Consider the following 20,733-nt stretch of genomic DNA (forward strand, 5'->3'; position numbering starts at 1 on the left):
GGTTGCTGATAATGGGCCTCTGTACGCCTATGTAGATATTCCATAAAAAATCTGCTGTTTCCAGCTACAATAGTCATTTACAACATTAACAATGTCTACACTGTATTTCTGATCAATTTGATGTTATTTTAATGGACCAAAAATGTGCTTTTCTTTAAAAAAACAAGGACATTTCTAATTGACCCCAAACTCTTTAACTGTAGTGCATATTCTTATTCCATCACTTTACTTAGATTTGTGTGTATTAGGTAGTTGTTCTGGAACTGTTAGATTACTTGTTAGATATTGCTGCACTGTCGGAATTAGAAGCACAAGCATTTCGCTACACTCACAATAACACCTGCAAACCGTGTATATGTGACCAATAAATGTTTATTTGATACTCATTCACAAACCAGGCATCTCTGCTCTCAGGATGCAATAAGCTGATAATGATCTTGTACACATAGTTTCTAGGCGTTGGGCCAAAGTAACAATGTGTTCCCTTCTTTCAGTTCTTCTTTTACCAGTCCCCTCCCTGAGAGCAAAGTCACCCAACATCCTAAAACAGTAATCAGGAAACAACACGCCACACCCTCTTTGCATTTATATTCATCCCCTTTGCTTATGTATTCACCCCCTTTACATATGTATTTACTCCCTTTACATATGTATTTACTCCCTTTACATATGTATTTACTCCCTTTACATATGTATTTACTCCCTTTACATATGTATTCACTCCCTTTACATATGTATTCACACCCTTTGCTATGAAGCCCCTAAATAAGATCTGGTGCAACCAATTACCTTCAGAAGTCACAACATGGCTAGGGGAGGAGGACCAGAGAGGGACTGCTGGGAGACAACATGGCTGGGGGAGGAGGACCAGAGAGGGACTGCTGGGAGACAATGTGGCTGGGGGAGGAGGACCAGAGAGGGACTGCTGGGAGACAACATGGCTGGGGGAGGAGGACCAGAGAGGGACTGCTGGGAGACAACATGGCTGGGGGAGGAGGACCAGAGAGGGACTGCTGGGAGACAACATGGCTGGGGGAGGAGGACCAGAGAGGGACTGCTGGGAGACAACGTGGCTGGGGGAGGAGGACCAGAGAGGGACTGCTGGGAGACAACATGGCTGGGGGAGGAGGACCAGAGAGGGACTGCTGGGAGACAGCATGGCTGGTAGGAGGAGGACCAGAGAGGGACTGCTGGGAGACAACATGGCTTAGGGAGGAGGACCAGAGAGGGACTGCTGGGAGACAACATGGCTGGGGGAGGAGGACCAGAGAGGGACTGCTGGGAGACAACACGGCTGGGGAGGGAGGACCAGAGAGGGACTGCTGGGAGACAACATGGCTGTAGGAGGAGGACCAGAGAGGGACTGCTGGGAGACAACGTGGCTGGGGGAGGAGGACCAGAGAGGGACTGCTGGGAGACAACATGGCTGGGGAGGGAGGACCAGAGAGGGACTGCTGGGAGACAACGTGGCTGGGGGAGGAGGACCAGAGAGGGACTGCTGGGAGACAACATGGCTGGGGAGGGAGGACCAGAGAGGGACTGCTGGGAGACAACATGGCTGGGGGAGGAGGACCAGAGAGGGACTGCTTGGAGACAACATGGCTGGGGGAGGAGGACCAGAGAGGGACTGCTGGGAGACAACATGGCTGGGGAAGGAGGACCAGAGAGGGACTGCTGGGAGACAACATGGCTGGGGGAGGAGGACCAGAGAGGGACTGCTGGGAGACAACATGGCAGGGGGAGGAGGACCAGAGAGGGACTGCTGGGAGACATCTCTCTTTACCCTCTCATCACTAACAGACACGTAATTGTCCCCCATCACAAGTTGACATGCAATCCCCTTGTAGATCCTCCAGTCCTGTATACACAACTATATTTGATCCTTTTCAGCCACAGCCATCCATCCAACCAGTAACAGCCAGTCTCTACTCAGCGAAGACTCTTCACACCCATTTGTAACCAAAAATGTTTTATTTTTACTTTTTTACATAGGGTGACATTTTGCCTGAGCAATTGGCAGTGACCAAAATAACCATAACATATTTTTAATTAGATGGACAGTCCTCAAAGATGACATGCCACTGAATCATATGATTAGATCCATTGATTTCCAGCCCGTAGGGTGGGGTGCCACTAATCTCACTATAATGTACCATTGTGTAGGGCAGAGCAGGTGCTGGTCATCCAAGGTACCTGTTATATTGGTTTCAGAGTAGAGCACTGATAGGGTGTGGTTGTGTTAACAGGACATAAATACTCACCCAAGTAAACACATTATACATTTGAAGACAGCTGCATGAAAGGATCAGCACGTAATAGGTGATTGAAAGCACTGTCTGTTTGGTGTTACATACTGTACTCACCAGTCAAGCAACCAGCGGCAAACTGAAAACAGGTAAATGCAGTTACAGTATATGATTGAATCAAGTGTCTTTTAATGTTCAAACATATACATTTTTTTTTAGAATTGTTTTATAATGCATTCGAATGGCAATGGTTTGATTGGATGACAAACCAATGAGTTTAATGTATTAAATATAGATATAGGCATCTTTGATGAAGTTTATATGTAACTAAAATAAAATACATGTTACTTCTGACACCATTTATCTAAAATGTATTTTGACTTTGTGATTAATGACATTGTTGCTTCTTTGAGGGATTTTTATGCCAGAATGAATCCAGGCATTTAAAGCAGAAATCTGTGATTGGTACATGATGCATTTGTGGACCTTTAAATGAATTATATATATTGTGGCCATTGATTCTTAAAGAATATTACTTACCCCATCCCTCGTCTGTTTACCCCCAAAAAATGGCAGGGTGCCGGCTTTGTTATTTTTTGAATCCCAGATTGCCCCTTTAATGTAACAGATCATTAAAAACAGCTTAATTATTGTCCATTGATAAGTTGCAATGTAACTGTTACAGTAATTACACGACAATCAACATAGATTACACAATTTACTACCAATAATAATGACAGTATTCACAACAACAAAACCATGTACAATGCAACGATCTTAGATGAAGGAGAACAGGAAAAAATCATATTTTCAAAACAGGTGTGAAGTTAGTGGTAGAAAAATTCAGGTCCAGCCAGTTAAGTGGGTTTACATCTGAAAATATTCTATTCACCTGGCATATTGAGCAGTTAAAAAACATGCTTATGCATTTAAGGTTTCAGTTACGGCACAGACAACATGGGGGAGACAGACAACTGAATAGACAACAATCAAGTCTGCTTAGGTCGGGTCTCAAAAGAGGCTCATTCCATTTGAATTCCATGACTTTTTGACAGCATCCCTTTTGACTTTGCATACCCCACCAAACCATGAGACATCCATGTCTTCATAAAGAGAAGCGGTTGAATTTGATCTCATTTAACTTTGTACTGCAGTGGGCTAAATCAGGGTCCTGCAGAGTGTTTCTTGATAGTCTTTAAAGAAATCTACTATGAAACAAAAGTATACACCTCACACACATGTTTATGGACTTAAACATTTAAGACACGTGTACTATGTCAGATACACTTGTAGAGTTTAAATGTATTCAATTATGAGTTTGCATCCCAATATTACACTTCATATACAGTAACTGTCAAAAATTTGGATACACCTACTCATTCAAGGGTTTTTCTTCATTTTTGCTATTTTCTACATCAAAATATGAAATAACACATATGGAGTCATGTAGTAACCAAAAAAGTGTTAAACAACTCTAAATATATTTTATACTTTAGATTCTTCAAAGTAGCCACCCTTTGCCTTGATGACAGCTTTGCATACTCTTGGCATTCTCTCAACCGGCTTCACCTGGAATGCTTTTCCAACAGTCTTGAATGAGTTCTCACATATGCTGAGCACTTGTTGGCTGCTTTTTCTTCGGGTCAAACTCCTCCCAAACCATCTCAATTGGGTTGAGGTCGGGCGATTGTGGAGGCCAGGTTATGTGATGCAGCCCTCCATCACTCTCCTTCTTGGTCAAATAGCCCTTACACAGCCTGGAGGTGTGTAGGATCATTGTCCTGGTGAAAAACAAATGATATTCCCACTAATCGCAAACCAGATGGGATGGCAAATCGCTGCAGAATGCAATAGTAGCCGTGCTGTTTAAGTGTGCCTTAAATTCTAAATAAATCAAAGACAGTGTCACCAGCAAAGCACCCCCCACAACATCACACCTCCTCCTCCATGCTTCATGGTTGGAACCACACATGCAGAAATCATCTGTTCACCTACTCTGCTTCTCACAAAGACATTTTGGACTCATCAGACCAAAGGGCAGATTAAAATATACTTTGAGTAGTTTAACACTTTTTTTATTTTCTACATATGTGTTATTTCATAGTTTTGATGTTTTCGCTATTATTCTACAGTCTAGAAAATAGTAAAAATAATGAAAAACCCTGGAATGAGTAGGTGTGTCCAAACGTTTGACTGGTACTGGACAGAAGACTGAAATATAACAAAACTGTTTGAGATAGAAACACTGGATTTTCAGCATTAACAACAATGAATGTTGATTATTTATGAAATTATGAAAAATAATACTAACATTTCACACTTGAGGCCACTAGGTCATATGACTGCAGGAAAGGCCACAAGCTTACAAACAGTGTTGTCCAATTATTTTATAATTTCTTTAAATGTTTTAGATTTTTTTTTTAAACCTACTGTCATTTATTTAAAAATGTATAAAATATGATTTTTTTAATATTCGCATAACATAGCTTAGACCCTATTTCATACCATCTGAGGGTTTTGTGTTGTGCCAGCTATCGGTTGAGACACAACATGTTCTTGAATACAGGGTGGGTGTAATTTCAATCACAGAAATAGAATAGACCTATCCCTTTAGACCTCTGCAATTGTAGCTGGCTTACTTTTTATTTAACCTTTATCGAACTAGGCAAGCCAGTTAAGAACAAATGCTCATTTTACAATGACAGCCTACCCCAGCCAAACCTTCCCCTAATCCATACGACACTGGACCAATTGTGCACCACGCTATGAGACTCCCAATCACATCCAGATGTGATACAGCCTGGATTCAAACCAGGTACTATAGTAATGCCTCTTGCACTGAGATGCAGTGCCTTAGACTGCTGCGCCACTCGGGCCCCAATGGTGCAACATTGACATTTATATTGAATTGAAATCGTATCTTCTAATTACTACCACAAAGATGACAGTCGGTCCACCCACCATTGAATGTCAACTTAAATGGTCATGTCTATTCAATTATCTGTATTTCTATATTTTCAATAGATTCCCTATGGATGTTTGTCAGTATAATATAAAACAACATATATTCCCATTCAAGTCAATGTTCTGATGTGTGGACCTCCAACCATCTTTGTGGTACCATTTGAAAGTTTAAAATGAAATAGTCCCATTTTAGTCCATTTATCAGCCACAACATGACATCCACCCTGTATTTTAAAGCATGTTGTATCTCAACCGATGGTGGGAACAACACAAACCCCTTAGATTATGTAAAATAGGGTCGATAAAGATAAAGCAAATATGAAACCATTTTAATAGCTAACATTTCGATGGCCATAATAAATAGATATACTGACAGTGGACAACCTTGTTTTACTCCTCTTGACAGTTTAATACTTCCCGAGAACTAGCCATTATTTACTGTTTTACACCTAGGGTGACTTCAATATGTTTTTTAAAAGAGTCTCCAAAATTCTCCACAACACCGAAGTGTGGCCTCAGATTTTTTTAATGGACCAGATCTTTATATTTACCACTTGAATCCAGTTTCAGTAATAATGAAGTCAGACCTTCTTGTTGAGTATCTGATAATCTACCATTTTTGTAGTGGTTAAAACATGCCAATAACGGTCCTCCAAAATCTGGGGTGGCAGGTAGCCTGGTGGTTAGAGCATTGGACTAGTAACTGAAAGGTTGCAAGATCAAATCCTTGAGCTAACAAGGTTAAAATCTGTTGTTCTGCACCTCAAAAAGGCAGTTTACCCACTGTTCCTAGGTCATCATTGAAAATAAGCATTATTTCTTAACTGACTTGCCTAGTTAAATAAAGGTAAAATATCAGGAAAGGTTTGGTATGCCATCCAACCCTCAAGTTTTCCCGAACTCAAAAGTTCCTTATCTTTAATTTGGCTTTCACATCAGTCTTTCTGTACAGCTGTTAATTTTATATTATTATTCGAAACAAATCCATACAATTATCTTCGGTTAGTGGAGAGGGAGGAGACTGAAACAAAAACGTGCTCAATGTACTTTGCTTCTTCATACAAAATATTGTTTGGCGAATCATGGGTGACATCATTTGTAACAAGATTCAGTAAATCATTTCAGTAAATAATAATTTCTATGTTGAAGACATAGCATTTTCCCCCATTTTCCAGTTCACTTAATTTGTATAATATATTACACTTGATCTTTCTTGAATAAGTTAATTTCTTTTTGTTTTTCCTCTAACTTATTCTGTGCCTCTATGGTACAGTTTTTATTGCTATCTAACTGTACTGTTATTTCCTTTGTTAATGCTGTACCTATGTTAATTTGAAAAAAATCCTTTATCAATTATTCTGTCCTCATTAAAAACAACTTATCATCCAATAGGCTTTGATAACATTTCTAATATCCTCACCACGTTGAAATTCTGTAAGAGTAATGTTTAACCTGGTTTTACTCCTCTTCACAGTTTTATACTTTCTGAGAAGTAGCCATTATTTCCTATTTTACACCTAGGGTTACTATACATAACACTAAAGCCATTGTATAAGTGATTCTACAAAATTGAAATATTCCAGGCATTTATATATAAATTTGAGTGTACTTTATCACAAGGCATTTCAAAGTCAGCTATGAATTGCAGGCCTGGTTTACCAGATTTTTCATAGTCTTTATATTGTTTCCAATACTGGCCTTATATATTCTTCAATCCTGTTTTTGTGGATATGATTATTCCTTTTCTCCTTCATTTAAGTATAATTTGATTGTGATGTTGTGCGATTTCTTTAGACAAGTAAAATGAATTATTCTCAAATGATGAGTACCTAATGGTGAACCCTTCTATTTTCAGGGAAAGAAAATACAAAACATGGAGAAAACATATGAGAAAACATTCTCAGGTGAACATGTGAGTATAGAGATATTGAAAACGAAAACATTATTACGAGATCATAAATACCTTCATAAAAACATCCCGGAGTACCCTGAAAAAGTGGAATTCCACATATCCAAAGTTTCCCATGTTACTAACCAAGCAGGCCTGGATGGGATCCTGTCAGATGGATTTAAGGGTGGACAAAGAAGAGGTGCTTTCATGTGGTGGGGTCTTAACATTGACGACATCATTATCACGGAAGCTGAGAAGCGCTACCTTGACAGGCAGATCCCAAACAGGCACTCGTCAAGTCTACAAACTGAAGAGAGGCAACCTCAGGAATCATTCCTGAAAAAGTTTACCACCTCCCCTGTCTTCCAAAAAGGATCTCGGTATGGGAACTTTAAGTTCACCTTCCCCTTGGAGGATCTCATGCAGATGTACACAGAGCAGATCTGTGAAAAAATTAAGCCTGTCCTGAGAGTCTATGAAACTGTGGTTTACAAGCAGGAGATCATGTATGCAGTGGTTGTCCACAGTCCAAAGGAGACACAGTTTGATAAGTACCCACTTCTTGAAGGTGCTGAAGCTATGTGTAGCTATAGAGAGGACACAATTGTCTGGAACGCACAGGCTGTGTCTGAGACCCACAACTATGAATTGATCATAAAGGACAATATGATCATAGCCAAAAAGGTTAAAGAAGGCACACATCAGTTTTTTGTGTGGGATCATGTGACACTAGCATTTCACATGCCTCATGGCACTGCCCTACGTGTTGATAGGAAGGACCTGATTGAAAGCCTCAAAGCATGTGATAGTGTTGAACCTTTGTATAGGAAAGCAGACCAAGTGATGTCATGTGAAACAGCAGCAATCATTGTTGATTCTCAGAATGTTGCAAACTGGCTCTAACCAGCAAACAACCTAATCATGGAGTACTATAGAGTACAAGATAAATAGATCTTAACTTCTCAGGGGAGTTCTAACGTATGGAATTGTTTTAAAGTGGTCATACCAAGAATTATTTAGCTATTTGATTTAGAATTGTAGGACACCTTGAGGTATAAAAAAAACCAAAATAAAATAAAGATGACGGCAAGCTGTTGATGCTGAAAACAGCTGATCCTGAGGGAAATCGACAAGTAACAGCAGCTTTATGGTACGCAGGAATAACATACTCCATCGTGAATAAATGCCCCTACCTCACAAAATAACTCTAACCCAACTAAAAAAAGAAAGACTGATTCATCTACAGACACTGACAATTTGCTTACCGTTGAAGTAGAGGCTAACGGTCTTGCAGGAATCCATGCAACACTTGAAAAGTTATGTGAGGAGGTAACAGGGTTGAGGGAGTTTAGCCAGAGTGAAATTCTCTCACTCCAAGAGGGAAAAAAGCACTCACCACCAAGGAAAAACCCCTTGATTCTAAAATTGTCAGTCAGGGAAAACAGAAGGAGTCGGGATACGCTATTAGACATACAAAGCCGAAGCACGAGCCTTGAAACTTCCTCTGGAGACTGTAAACACGGTGGCTTTCCACCGAGTCCACAGACTTGGAGCTCGGCGAGACAAGACCAAGGGTCCCCGACCTATCCTCACAAAATTTGAAGACTACCAACAAAAGGAGCTGATCAAAAGCAGGGGAACGGAGCTTAAAGGGACAACATTTGATCTCAATGACGAATTTCCCTTGGAGATAAACAAACATCACAAGAGACTGTTTCCTGTACAGAGGCAACAGAGGGAGAAGGGTAAGGGTGCCTTTCTCCTTGTGCCTTTCTCCACAAACTCTTTATAGACGGACAACTTTTCTGAGACAGCTCCATAATACCATGGCTGCTCTAAATTCTACAGGGACGTCAGGATACGAAAACACGTTAAAAGTCAATTACTATGGAAATGCTGTGTAACTGCTGTGTTTTTCTATGAAAATTATATTAAATGTAACTGTGATGCAACTATGACGGTGATACGATATGGATTACAATTGTCATCTTGAGTATGAAGGCTGTACTTACTTCATATTATACACATAGACACTCATCACAAATTATAGTCTTACTCTTAACCAGACATCATACACACTCACTAATCACATACAATTTCACACACATCAACCTACTCAGATCTACTTAGATTCTTTGCTATTAGGTTGACTGTTTCTTCCCAACGGTAAATGGTGTAGCTGTTGTTGTTAAATCAATGGTTTGATGGTAATTAAATATTTAATTATGTTTATTAGGTCAATGATTCTGATTTGAATGATGTCCTTAATGTGATAATATAATATGTTCTATGCTTGAGCATGTGGCTCTGAGCGTTTCATCAATGCAACTGTAACAAAACCAGAGAACTGCAACAAGCTGATCAGTCAGTTGGTCTGGATAAGAGCGTCTGCTAAATCAGGGCTTCCCAACTTTTTTCCCCAAGGGCCCTCTTTATTTTACATTTGAAGACGTCACCCCCCCCCCCCCCCCCCCCCCCCCCCCTTTGAATTATTGTTTACTGAGATAGTCTATATTAAATACACTGCCAAAAGCTTAAATACACCCCTCTAATCAAGGAAAGTCTCGTGACCACCCAGGACACTTTGGAGCCCCACTATGGGGGGAGGAGGAGGGGGGAGGGGGGACCCCTAGGTTGGGATCCCCTGTGCTACATGAGCAGAATGTAAATATAGTCTGATAAATAATCATGTTCATCATTCTACCTTTTTGTGTTGTATTTATATTACTCTGCTTCCTCTTCCTCTTCCTCTTCCTCTTCCTCTTCCTCTTCATTAAACTAGGATTAAATCTTGTGTCTTGGAATTTTACTCCCTTTCTGTTGATTGATATAACTGAATAAATATGATGAAGCCTGTGCAATTATGTATTGTGTGTTGTTGAATATACTCTACATACTATATGTAATTGAAACAGCTTTATGCTTTTTTTCTTTTCAATTCACAAGTAAATAACTGACCCATAGAAGGAAGAAAGGGAATAACTGACCCATATAAGGAAGCAAGGGAATAACTGACCCATAGAAGGAAGCTCGTGAATAACTGACCCATAGAAGGAAGCAAGTGAATAACTGACCCATAGAAGGAAGCAGGTGAATAACTGACCCATAGAAGGAAGCAAGTTAATAACTGACCCATAGAAGGAAGCAAGGGAATAACTGACCCATAGAAGGAAGCAAGGGAATAACTGACCCATAGAAGGAAGCAAGGGAATAACTGACCCATAGAAGGAAGCAAGGGAATAACTGACCCATATAAGGAAGCAAGTGAATAACTGACCCATAGAGGGAAGCAAGGGAATAACTGACCCATATAAGGAAGCCAGTGAATAACTGACCCATAGAAGGAAGCAAGGGAATAACTGACCCATATAAGGAAGCAAGTGAATAACTGACCCATAGAAGGAAGAAAGGGAATAACTGACCCATAGAAGGAAGAAAGGGAATAACTGACCCATATAAGGAAGCAAGGGAATAACTGACCCATAGAAAGAAGTAAGGGAATAACTGACCCATATCAGTTAGTATAAAAGGTCGGTTAGAACAACTCAGTACTTTCCTCCTTGACCTATATGTTTTTATTCTGAGGGAGTTATTATTTTATTCAACTCCTCCTTCACATTCAATAACACATGCCTGAGTTTATCACCTTTCAAGGCCGCTGTTGGCATCTCCTTGTGATCTGTGGTATAATTGACATGACTGTATATGACTACAGCATGTCACTGCCAAAACCAACGTAGACAAAGAGGGAGAGTTCTCTCATTCAAACATCTATTTCCTTCCAATAAAATAAAATACAATAAAATACAAAGTATAAGGAACATTTGGCTTTCAAACAAAATAAATGGTAAATATTTGGAATGAGATCAATTCAACATTAGCAACAGACAATAGAAATAGGACAGCGACTGGAGAGTTCTAATCCCAAGTTTGTCAACCCTCCTCTACTTCTGGATCTGACAAAGAGTCTCTCTTGCAGGTGCAGCTAGTGTATGTCCCAAGTCTAGCCTGATGTATATTTAGGGGATGGTGACCTGAAAAAAAAGGGTTAATGTGAGTAGTAGGGAGGTCAGACCTACAGGGGGAGACCAGGGGATAAAACAAGATCAAGATATGAGGACCAGAGAGGGACTGCTGGGAGAAAACATGACCAGGAGGACCAGAGATTGTCTGCAGGAGGACAGCATTGCTGGGGTGGGTTAGAGAGGCAGGGGTCTTACACGGGGTTGAGTCCTGAGGAAGAGAGGTTAAAAGTATGAAGTATAGTTTTATTGGAGAAATGTATACAGGATGTTAGAAGGCCTGGGAGATACACGAAAGGCCAAAGGAGGTCACATGTGCAAAGATATTGCATGTCAACTTGTGACAGGGGACAGTATGTGTCTGTTAGTGAGGGGGGGTAAAGAGAGATGTCCCTCTGGGCTAGTGGGATGTCAGTGGAGGTCACTTCTACATGGGGGAAACTCAGGGTGAAATCCAGGTCCACTCCAGAGCTTGAGTGACACATGACTTTAAAGGAAAGGAAAGCAGATTAGTCTGCTCTGACTACTTTACTGATTCAGCCACACACACACACACACTCACAGACAGACAGACAGACAGACAGACAGACAGACAGACAGACAGACAGACAGACAGACAGACAGAGGGATGGGGAGAGAGAGGAATGGAGAAAGAGAGGAATGGGTAGAGAGAAAGAGAGAGGGAGAGAGATAGGGATGGGGAGAGCATGAATGGGGTGAATTTAAGTGTGCTCTCTCTAATTCTCTCTTTCTCTCTCTCGGAGGACCTGAGCCCTAGGACCATGCCTCAGGACTACCTGACATGACGACTCCTTGCTGTCCCCAGTCCACCTGGCCGTGCTGCTGCTCCAGTTTCAACTGTTCTGCCTATGATTATTATTATTTGACCATGCTGGTCATATATGAACATTTGAACATCTTGGCCATGTTCTGTTATAATCTCCACCCGGCACAGCCAGAAGAGGACTGGCCACCCCACATAGCCTGGTTCCTCTCTAGGTTTCTTCCTAGGTTTTGGCCTTTCTAGGTAGTTTTTCCTAGCCATCGTGCTTCTATACCTGCATTGCTTGCTGTTTGGAGTTTTAGGCTGGGTTTCTGTACAGCACTTTGAGATATCAGCTGATGTACGAGGGGCTATATAAATACATTTGATTTGATTTGATTTGAGAGGGACGGTGACGTTAACATGTGAATAGCATTTCAGCACCTTGGAGAGGGAAGGAGTAGTTTGTCAAACAAAAAGATCTGATTTCGCACGAGGACGGAGAGATAGAGTGAGCGTAGGGGTTGACCCCCTAACTTCAGGTTTATGGTGTTCAGACATAGAACCAATCTCTGTTTATCGTTCAGCAGAGGCTCTCTCCCATTGGAGAAAAGCACACAATAAATACAATATTTCGCTGGATGCAGAAAACGCACTGAAGGGCATGTTGGGAGAATGGGCTCATTGTTGAAACACACACACACACACACACACACACACACACACACACACACACACACACACACACACACACACACACACACACACACACACACACACACACACACACACACACACATGTTGTTGACACCCAAGTGTGTCTGTCCAATTCAATCAGTGATAAAAATAAGTTAATCAGTGACCTCAGCCATATACTGTCACATGAGTGTTTGTCAGTGACTTGTGATGTCACTGAGGATCATTGCTGAGCCAGTCATCATTGTCATTGCCTTCAGTTAGTGTGTTTTAATGTGTGTGCCTTGAGCGGTGAGTGCTTCGCTGTGCCTCGAGTGGTATGTTTCAATGTGTGTGTGTGTGTGTGTGTGTGTGTGTGTGTGTGTGTGTGTGTGTGTGTGTTTGTGTGCGTGCGTGCATGTGTGTATGTGTAAGTGTATGTGTGTATGTCAAATGTAGAGTTGAAATGTATTACATTTTGAGTTTGCATCGCAATATTGCATCTTATAAACATCACCGAAGACGGAAATATAACCAAACGGTTTGACATAGAAACACTGGATTTTAGTCTTTAAAAAATATATATAATCTTGATTAATATTATTAACATTTCACCCATGAGGCCACTAGGTAATTTGACTGCAGGAAAGGGCTATAAGCTTACAAACAGTGTTGCTCAATTATTGTATTGTTTTTTTATAACAATTGCAAATGTTAAACCTTTACTGTCATTTATTAAAAAATGCATTAAATCAACATCAACAAATAATATTTGCATATGTTGTAGCTTAGACTCTATTTAACGTGTTGGTGTTTTGCCAGCTATCGGTTGAGACAGAACATTCTGTTGAATACAGTGTGGTTGTAATTTCAGTCATAGAAATTGAATTAATAGAACAGACCTATCCCTTTAGACCACTGCTGGTACACCATTGACATTTAAGTTTAATTGAATTGTTAACTTCTAATTATTACCACAAAGATGACATCCGGTCCACCCACCGTTGAATGTCAACTTAAATGGTCATGTCTATTCTATTATCTATATTTCTAGGATTTCAATATCTTTCCTATGGAGAATTGACAGCATAAAAAACCAACAGATATTCCCATTCAAGTCAGCATTCTGATGTGTGGTCCTCCAACCATCTTTGTGGTACCATTTGAAAGCTGAAATGTTAATTTAAATCCCATTTTAGTCCATTTATCATCCGCAACATGACATCCACCCTGTATTCAAGAGCATGGTGTGTCTCAACTGATGGTGGGAACAACACAAACCCCTTAGATTATATAAAATAGGGTCTAAGCTACAGCATATGCAAATATGAAACAAATCGGAGAATATGTGTTCAGTTAATTAAGGTTTAAGTTTAAAAAAAAAGACATACGGTGCCTTCAGAAAGTACCCCTTGACTTATTCCACATTTTGTTGTGTTACAGCCTGAACTCAAAATGCATTAAATCTATTATTTTTCTCACCCATCTACACACAATACCCCATCATGACTAAATGAAAACCTTTTTAGAAATGTTTGCAAATGTATTGGACATTAGATACAGAAATATCTTGTTTAGACAAGCTCTGTCAAATTGGTTGTTGATTATTGCTAGACAACCATTTTCAGGACTTGCCATAGATTTTTAAGTAGATTTAAGATAAAACTGTAACTCGGCCAATCAGGAACATTCACTCTCTTCTTGGTAAGCAACCTCAGTGTAGATTTGGCCTTGTGTTTTGGGTTATTGTCCTGCTGAAAGGTGAATTCGTCTCCCAGTGTCTGGTAGAAAGCAGAGCAGGTTTTCCTCTAGTATTTTCCCGGTGCTTAGCTCCGTTCTGTTTATTTTTTATCTTGAAAAACTGCCCAGTGCTTAACGATTACAAGCATAACCATAACATGATGCAGACACCACAAATGTGAGGAGTGGTACTAAGTAATGTGTTGTATTGGATTTGCGCTAAACATAACACTTTGTATTCAGGACAAAAAGTAATTTGCTTTACCAGATTTTTTGCAATATTACTTTAGTCTCTTGTTGCAAACAGGATGAATGTTATGGAATATTTTTTTTCTGAACAGGCTTCCTTCTTTTCACTCTGTCGATTAGGTTAGTAATGTGGAGCAACTACAATGTTGTTGATCCATCCTCAGTTTTCTCCTATCACAGCCATTAAACTCTGTAATTGTTGTAAAGTAACCATTGACCTCATGGTGAAGTCTCTGAGCTTTGTGGTTGTATCTGTGTTTGAAATTCACTGCTCAACTGAGGGACCTTACAGATAAATGTATGTTTGGGGTACAGAGATGAGGGACCTTACAGATAAATGTATGTTTGGGGTACAGAGATGAGGGACCTTACAGATAAATGTATGTTTGGGGTACAGAGATGAGGGACCTTACAGATAAATGTATGTGTGGGGTACAGAGATGAGGGACCTTACAGATAAATGTATGTGTGGAGTACAGAGATGAGGTAGCTTACAGTATGTGTGGGGTACAGAGATGAGGTACCTTACAGTATGTTTGGGGTACAGAGATGAGGTACCTTACAGTATGTGTGGGGTACAGAGATGAGGTACCTTACAGTATGTTTGGGGTACAGAGATGAGGGACCTTACAGTATGTTTGGGGTACAGAGATGAGGGACCTTACAGTATGTTTGGGGTACAGAGATGAGGGACCTTACAGTATGTTTGGGGTACAGAGATGAGGGACCTTACAGTATGTTTGGGGTACAGAGATGAGGTACCTTACAGTATGTTTGGGGTACAGAGATGAGGGACCTTACAGTATGTTTGGGGTACAGAGATGAGGGACCTTACAGTATGTTTGGGGTACAGAGATGAGGGACCTTACAGTATGTTTGGGGTACAGAGATGAGGTACCTTACAGTATGTTTGGGGTACAGAGATGAGGTACCTTACAGTATGTTTGGGGTACAGAGATGAGGGACCTTACAGTATGTTTGGTGTACAGAGATGAGGTAGTCATAAAACAGTCATGTTAAACACACAAACAGTGAGTCCATGCAACTTTATTATCTGATGTTAAACACATTTTGACTCCTGAACTATTTCAGAACAAAGGGGTTGAATAGTTATTGACTCAAGACATTTCAGTTTTCCATTTTTAATGAATTTAATGAATTAAAAACAAAATTCCACTTTGACATTATGGTATCTGAATACTTTCCGAATGCACTGTATAGTATAGGCCCCTCAAACTCAACTCTAAACCTCCAAGCCAGTTCCTCTAATCAGGGACTGATTTATACCTGGGACAACAGGTTCCCCTCTAATCAGGGACTGATTTATACCTGGGACACCAGGTTCCCCTCTAATCAAGGACTGATTTAGACCTGGGACACCAGGTTCCCCGCTAATCAGGGACTGATTTATACCTGGGACACCAGATTCCCCTCTAATCAAGGACTGATTTAGACCTGGGACACCAGGTTCCCCTCTAATCGAGGACTGATTTAGACCTGGGACACCAGGTTCTCCTCTAATCAGGGACTGATTTAGACCTGGGACACCAGATTCCCCTCTAATCAAGGACTGATTTAGACCTGGGACACCAGGTTCCCCTCTAATCAGGGACTGATTTAGTAGACCTGGGACACCAGGTTCCCCTCTAATCAAGGACTGATTTATACCTGGGACACTAGGTTCCCCTCTAATCAGGGACTGATTTATACCTGGGACACTAGGTTCCCCTCTAATCAGGGACTGATTTATACCTGGGACACCAGGTTCCCCTCTAATCAGGGACTGATTTAGACCTGGGAAACCAGGTTCCCCTCTAATCAGGGACTGATTTAGACCTGGGACACCAGGTTCCCCTCTAATCAGGGACTGATTTATACCTGGGACACCAGGTTCCCCTCTAATCAGGGACTGATTTAGACCTGGGACACCAGGTTCCCCTCTAATCAGGGACTGATTTAGACCTGGGACACCAGGTTCCCTCTAATCAGGGACTGATTTAGTAGACCTGGGACACCAGGTTCCCCTCTAATCAAGGACTGATTTATACCTGGAACACCAGGTTCCCCTCTAATCAGGGACTGATCTAGACCTGGGACACCAGGCTCCCCTCTAATCAGGGACTGATTTAGACCTGGGACACCAGGTTCCCCTCTAATCAAGGACTGATTTAGACCTGGGAAACCAGGTTCCCCTCTAATCAAGGACTGATTTAGACCTGGGACACCAGGTTCCCCTCTAATCAGGGACTGATTTAGACCTGGGACACCAGATTCCCCTCTAATCAAGGACTGATTTAGACCTGGGACACCAGGTTCCCCTCTAATCAGGGACTGATTTAGTAGACCTGGGACACCAGGTTCCCCTCTAATCAAGGACTGATTTATACCTGGGACACTAGGTTCCCCTCTAATCAGGGACTGATTTATACATGGGACACTAGGTTCCCCTCTAATCAGGGACTGATTTATACCTGGGACACCAGGTTCCCCTCTAATCAGGGACTGATTTAGACCTGGGAAACCAGGTTCCCCTCTAATCAGGGACTGATTTAGACCTGGGACACCAGGTTCCCCTCTAATAAGGGACTGATTTAGACCTGGGACACCAGGTTCCCCTCTAATCAGGGACTGATTTAGACCTGGGACACCACGGTGTGCAATTAATGATCAGGTAGAACAGAAAACCAGCAGGCTGTGGACATCGTAGGGTAAAAGTTGAGTACCGCTGCTCTAAGGGGTTGAATGACCGACACTCCCACAGGTCAATCTGATCATGTCCCCACACCACTGGAGGCATGAAGGTGAGGTGCATGCACAGCCAGGGGCCGGGAGGGAGAGACGGGCCAGAACAGGACTCCTAAATGACTCGCATTAATTGACATTTCACCAGCTCTAATCCTGCAAAAATTACACTCTGTGTGTGTGTCAACAATGTGTGTCTGTGTGTGTGTCAACAATGTGTGTGCGTGTCAACAATGTGTGCGCGTGTCAACAATGTGTGTGCGTGTCAACAATGTGTGTGCGTGTCAACAATGTGTGCGTGTGTCAACAATGTGTGTGCGTGTCAACAATGTGTGTGCGTGTCAACAATGTGCATGTGTGTCAACAATGTGTGTGCGTGTCAACAATGTGTGCGTGTGTCAACAATGTGTGTGTGGGTCAACAATGTGTGTGCGTGTCTACAATGTGTGTGTGATGCACCTACCCCACTATCTGTGTTATAAAAGGGTAAATAAACAGTTACTTTCAGTTTTAATGTCAGTAAATACCTCAATTTCAACTGAGGAAACCAATGTAAGCTCGACAGAGCTATAACTTTGCTGCAGATGAGTAACAGGAATGTATTTTTTAATATTTTTTTTATCTGAGCTTTCTTCTTTAGATTTTGCACCAGTTATTTTCTAAGTCATTGATCCACATTGAACAGAGACCTTACTTCTACCCTCCAGCATCAATATGTCCCCTCTTCCTTTATTGTTTTACACTGTATGTCAGGGACCATCCAATTCCACATCCAGTCCCAAGACACTGACCAACAAATAACTTTTCAAATACAATTTGTTTTCCTGTAATCTATTTAGCTTCACCTTGTATGAACTTCTACCATCTATGAGTTTTAACAGAGAGGACATGAGTATACGGTAGCAGTGCGTGGGTAAAATCACTGGGGAAGCCAGAAAAAAAAGTCATATTACAACCTATGTGCTGTGATGATAGTGTTGTTTGCTCTATAAGCTGTTAATTCATATGCCTTGACAACGTGATATAAGGGCCTAAAGGTTTGAGACAGTAAGAAGACACAGTGGCAGAATAAATTCAACCACATCTTTGTTTTATCACAACTCCGGAGAGCCTCTGTCTGGTAAAGTCCTCAAAGCATATTGCATGTGACAGACATTTACATGACCTGTGGGTCAAGCAAGTTCATGTTTCCCACATCTTCGGGCTACTAAACAACATTTCAACATCATCAAATCACCTCTGATTGGTCTAATACAGTGACAACTAAAAGACACCAAAAACAATTTAGTCCAATTAACATAAACTGAAGATGTTATTGCTGTCCATGGCTCTGATTTGTGTGTGTGTGTGTGCAAGTAGAAAAACATGTTTACTCACCCTACCTGTAGAGAAACGCCAAAGCCATCCTCCTCTCCTTCGTGTTGACGTAACAGTCACTCTGTCATATTGTACACATTTGTAATACTATGCTTTGCTGTATCTAGCGAAGACTTATAGATGACCTGGAGCCAGTGGGTTTGGCGACGAATACGTAGCGAGGGCCAGCCAACGAGGCCAAACATGTCACATTGATGGGTAGTATACGGGGCATTGGTGACAAAACGGATGGCACTGTGATAGACTACATCCAATTTGCTGAGTAGAGTGTTGGAGGCTATTTTGTAAATGACATCGCTGAAGTCAAGGATCGGTAGGATAGTCCGTTTTACGAGCGTATGTTTGGCAGCATGAGTGAAGGAGGCTTTGTTGCAAAATAGGAATCCAGTTCTAGATTTAATTTTGGATTGGAGATGCTGATCTTGAATAAGCTTACGTATCGGCCTCACGGCCTTTGTCAGAGCTTTCCTTTTTCTTTCACCTTGTTCAGCTGTTACCGTGCACCTGCAAAAAAGACGTGCGAGTGCCTTTTGAATTTTGAATTGAAGATGCTGAATGTGAGTCTGGAAGGAGAGTTTACAGTCTAACCAGACACCTATTTGTAGTTGCCCACGTATTCTAAGTCAGAAGCGTCCAGAGTAGTGATGTTAGGCGGGCGGGTGGGTGCGGGCAGCAATCAGTTGAAGACCATGCATTTAGTTTTAATAGCATTTAAGAGCGGTGGAGGCCATGGAAGGAGTGTTGTATCGCATTGAAGCTCGTTTGGAGGTTTGTAAACACAGTGTCCAATGAAGGGCCAGATTTATACAGAATGGTGTCGTCTGCGTAGAGGTGGATCAGAGAATCACCAGCAGAAAGAGGGAAATCATTGATATATACAGAGAAAGGAGTCGGCCCGAGAATTGAACCCTGTGGCACCCCCATAGAGACTTTCAGACGTCCGGACAACAGGCCCTCCGATTTGACACACTGAACTATATCTGAAGACCTAGTTATTGAACCAGGCGAGGCAGTCATTTGAGAAACCAAGGCTACTGAGTCTGCCGATAAGAATGCGGTGATTGACAGAGTCGAAAGCCTTGGCCAGGTCGATGAAGACGCCTGCACAGTACTGTCTTTTATCGATGGCGGTTATGATATAATTTAGGACCTTGAGCGTGGCTGAGGTGCACCAATGACCAGCTCGGAAACCAGATTGCATAGTGGTGAAGGTATGGTGGGATTCGAAATCGTCAGTGATCTGTTTGTTAGTATATACAGTATAATGGATATACAATTGAAGTCAGAAGTTTACATACACCAGGTTTACACATCAGTTTTTCACAATTCCTGACATTTAATCCTAGTAAACATTCCCTGTTTTAGGTCAATTAGGAATGTGAAATGTCAGAATAATAGTAGGGAGAATGATTTATTTCAGCTTTTATTTCTTTCATCACATTCCCAGTGGGTCAGAAGTTTACATACCCTCAATTAGTATTTGGTAGCATTGCCATTAAATTGTTTAACTTTGGTCAAATGTTTTGGGTGTTGCTTCAATATATGCACATAATTGTCCTCCCTCATGAAGCCATCTATTTTGTAAAGTCCACCAGTACCTCCTGCAGCAGAGCACTCCCACAGCATGATATTGCCACCCATGTTTTTCACGGTTGGGATGGTGTTCTTCGGCTTGCAAGTCTCCCCCTTTTTCCTCCAAACATAACGATGGTCATTATGGCCAAACCATTCTATTTTTGTTTCATCAGACCAGAGGATATTTTTCCAAAAAGTACGATCTTTGTCCTCATGTGCAGTTGCAAACCGTAGTCTGGCCTTTTTATGGTGGTTTTGGAGCAGTGGCTTCTTCCTTGCTGAGCGGCCTTTAAGGTTATGTCGATATAGGACTCGTTTTACTGTGGATATAGAAACTTGTGTCCCTGTTTCCTCCAGCATCTTCACAAGGTCCTTTGCTGTTGTCCTGAGATTGAATTGTACATTCCGCACCAAAGTACGTTCATCTCTAGGAGACAGAACGCGTCTCCTTCCTGAGCGGTATGACGGCTGCGTGGTCCCATGGTGTTT

General features: G+C 41.4%; 1 protein-coding gene across 1 annotated transcript; it reads left to right on the top strand.

Annotated features, from left to right (window-relative positions):
- The first annotated feature begins 2,299 nt into the window (after positions 1-2,299).
- Positions 2,300-8,203, top strand: LOC139385997 (uncharacterized). Its single transcript, XM_071131314.1, has 2 exons — positions 2,300-2,395; positions 7,066-8,203. Exon 2 carries the CDS (start codon positions 7,084-7,086, stop codon positions 8,002-8,004), a length of 921 nt encoding a protein of 306 aa, XP_070987415.1. The 5' UTR covers positions 2,300-2,395; positions 7,066-7,083; the 3' UTR covers positions 8,005-8,203.
- Positions 8,204-20,733: the final 12,530 nt, after the last annotated feature.

Source organism: Oncorhynchus clarkii, chromosome 27 (genome assembly GCF_045791955.1).
Source record: "Oncorhynchus clarkii lewisi isolate Uvic-CL-2024 chromosome 27, UVic_Ocla_1.0, whole genome shotgun sequence".
Taxonomy (NCBI): domain Eukaryota; kingdom Metazoa; phylum Chordata; class Actinopteri; order Salmoniformes; family Salmonidae; genus Oncorhynchus; species Oncorhynchus clarkii.

Coding starts and splice junctions, on each gene's coding strand:
- LOC139385997 (XM_071131314.1), top strand. CDS start 7,084: ATGGAGAAAACATATGAGAAAACATTCTCAGGTGAACATGTGAGTATA.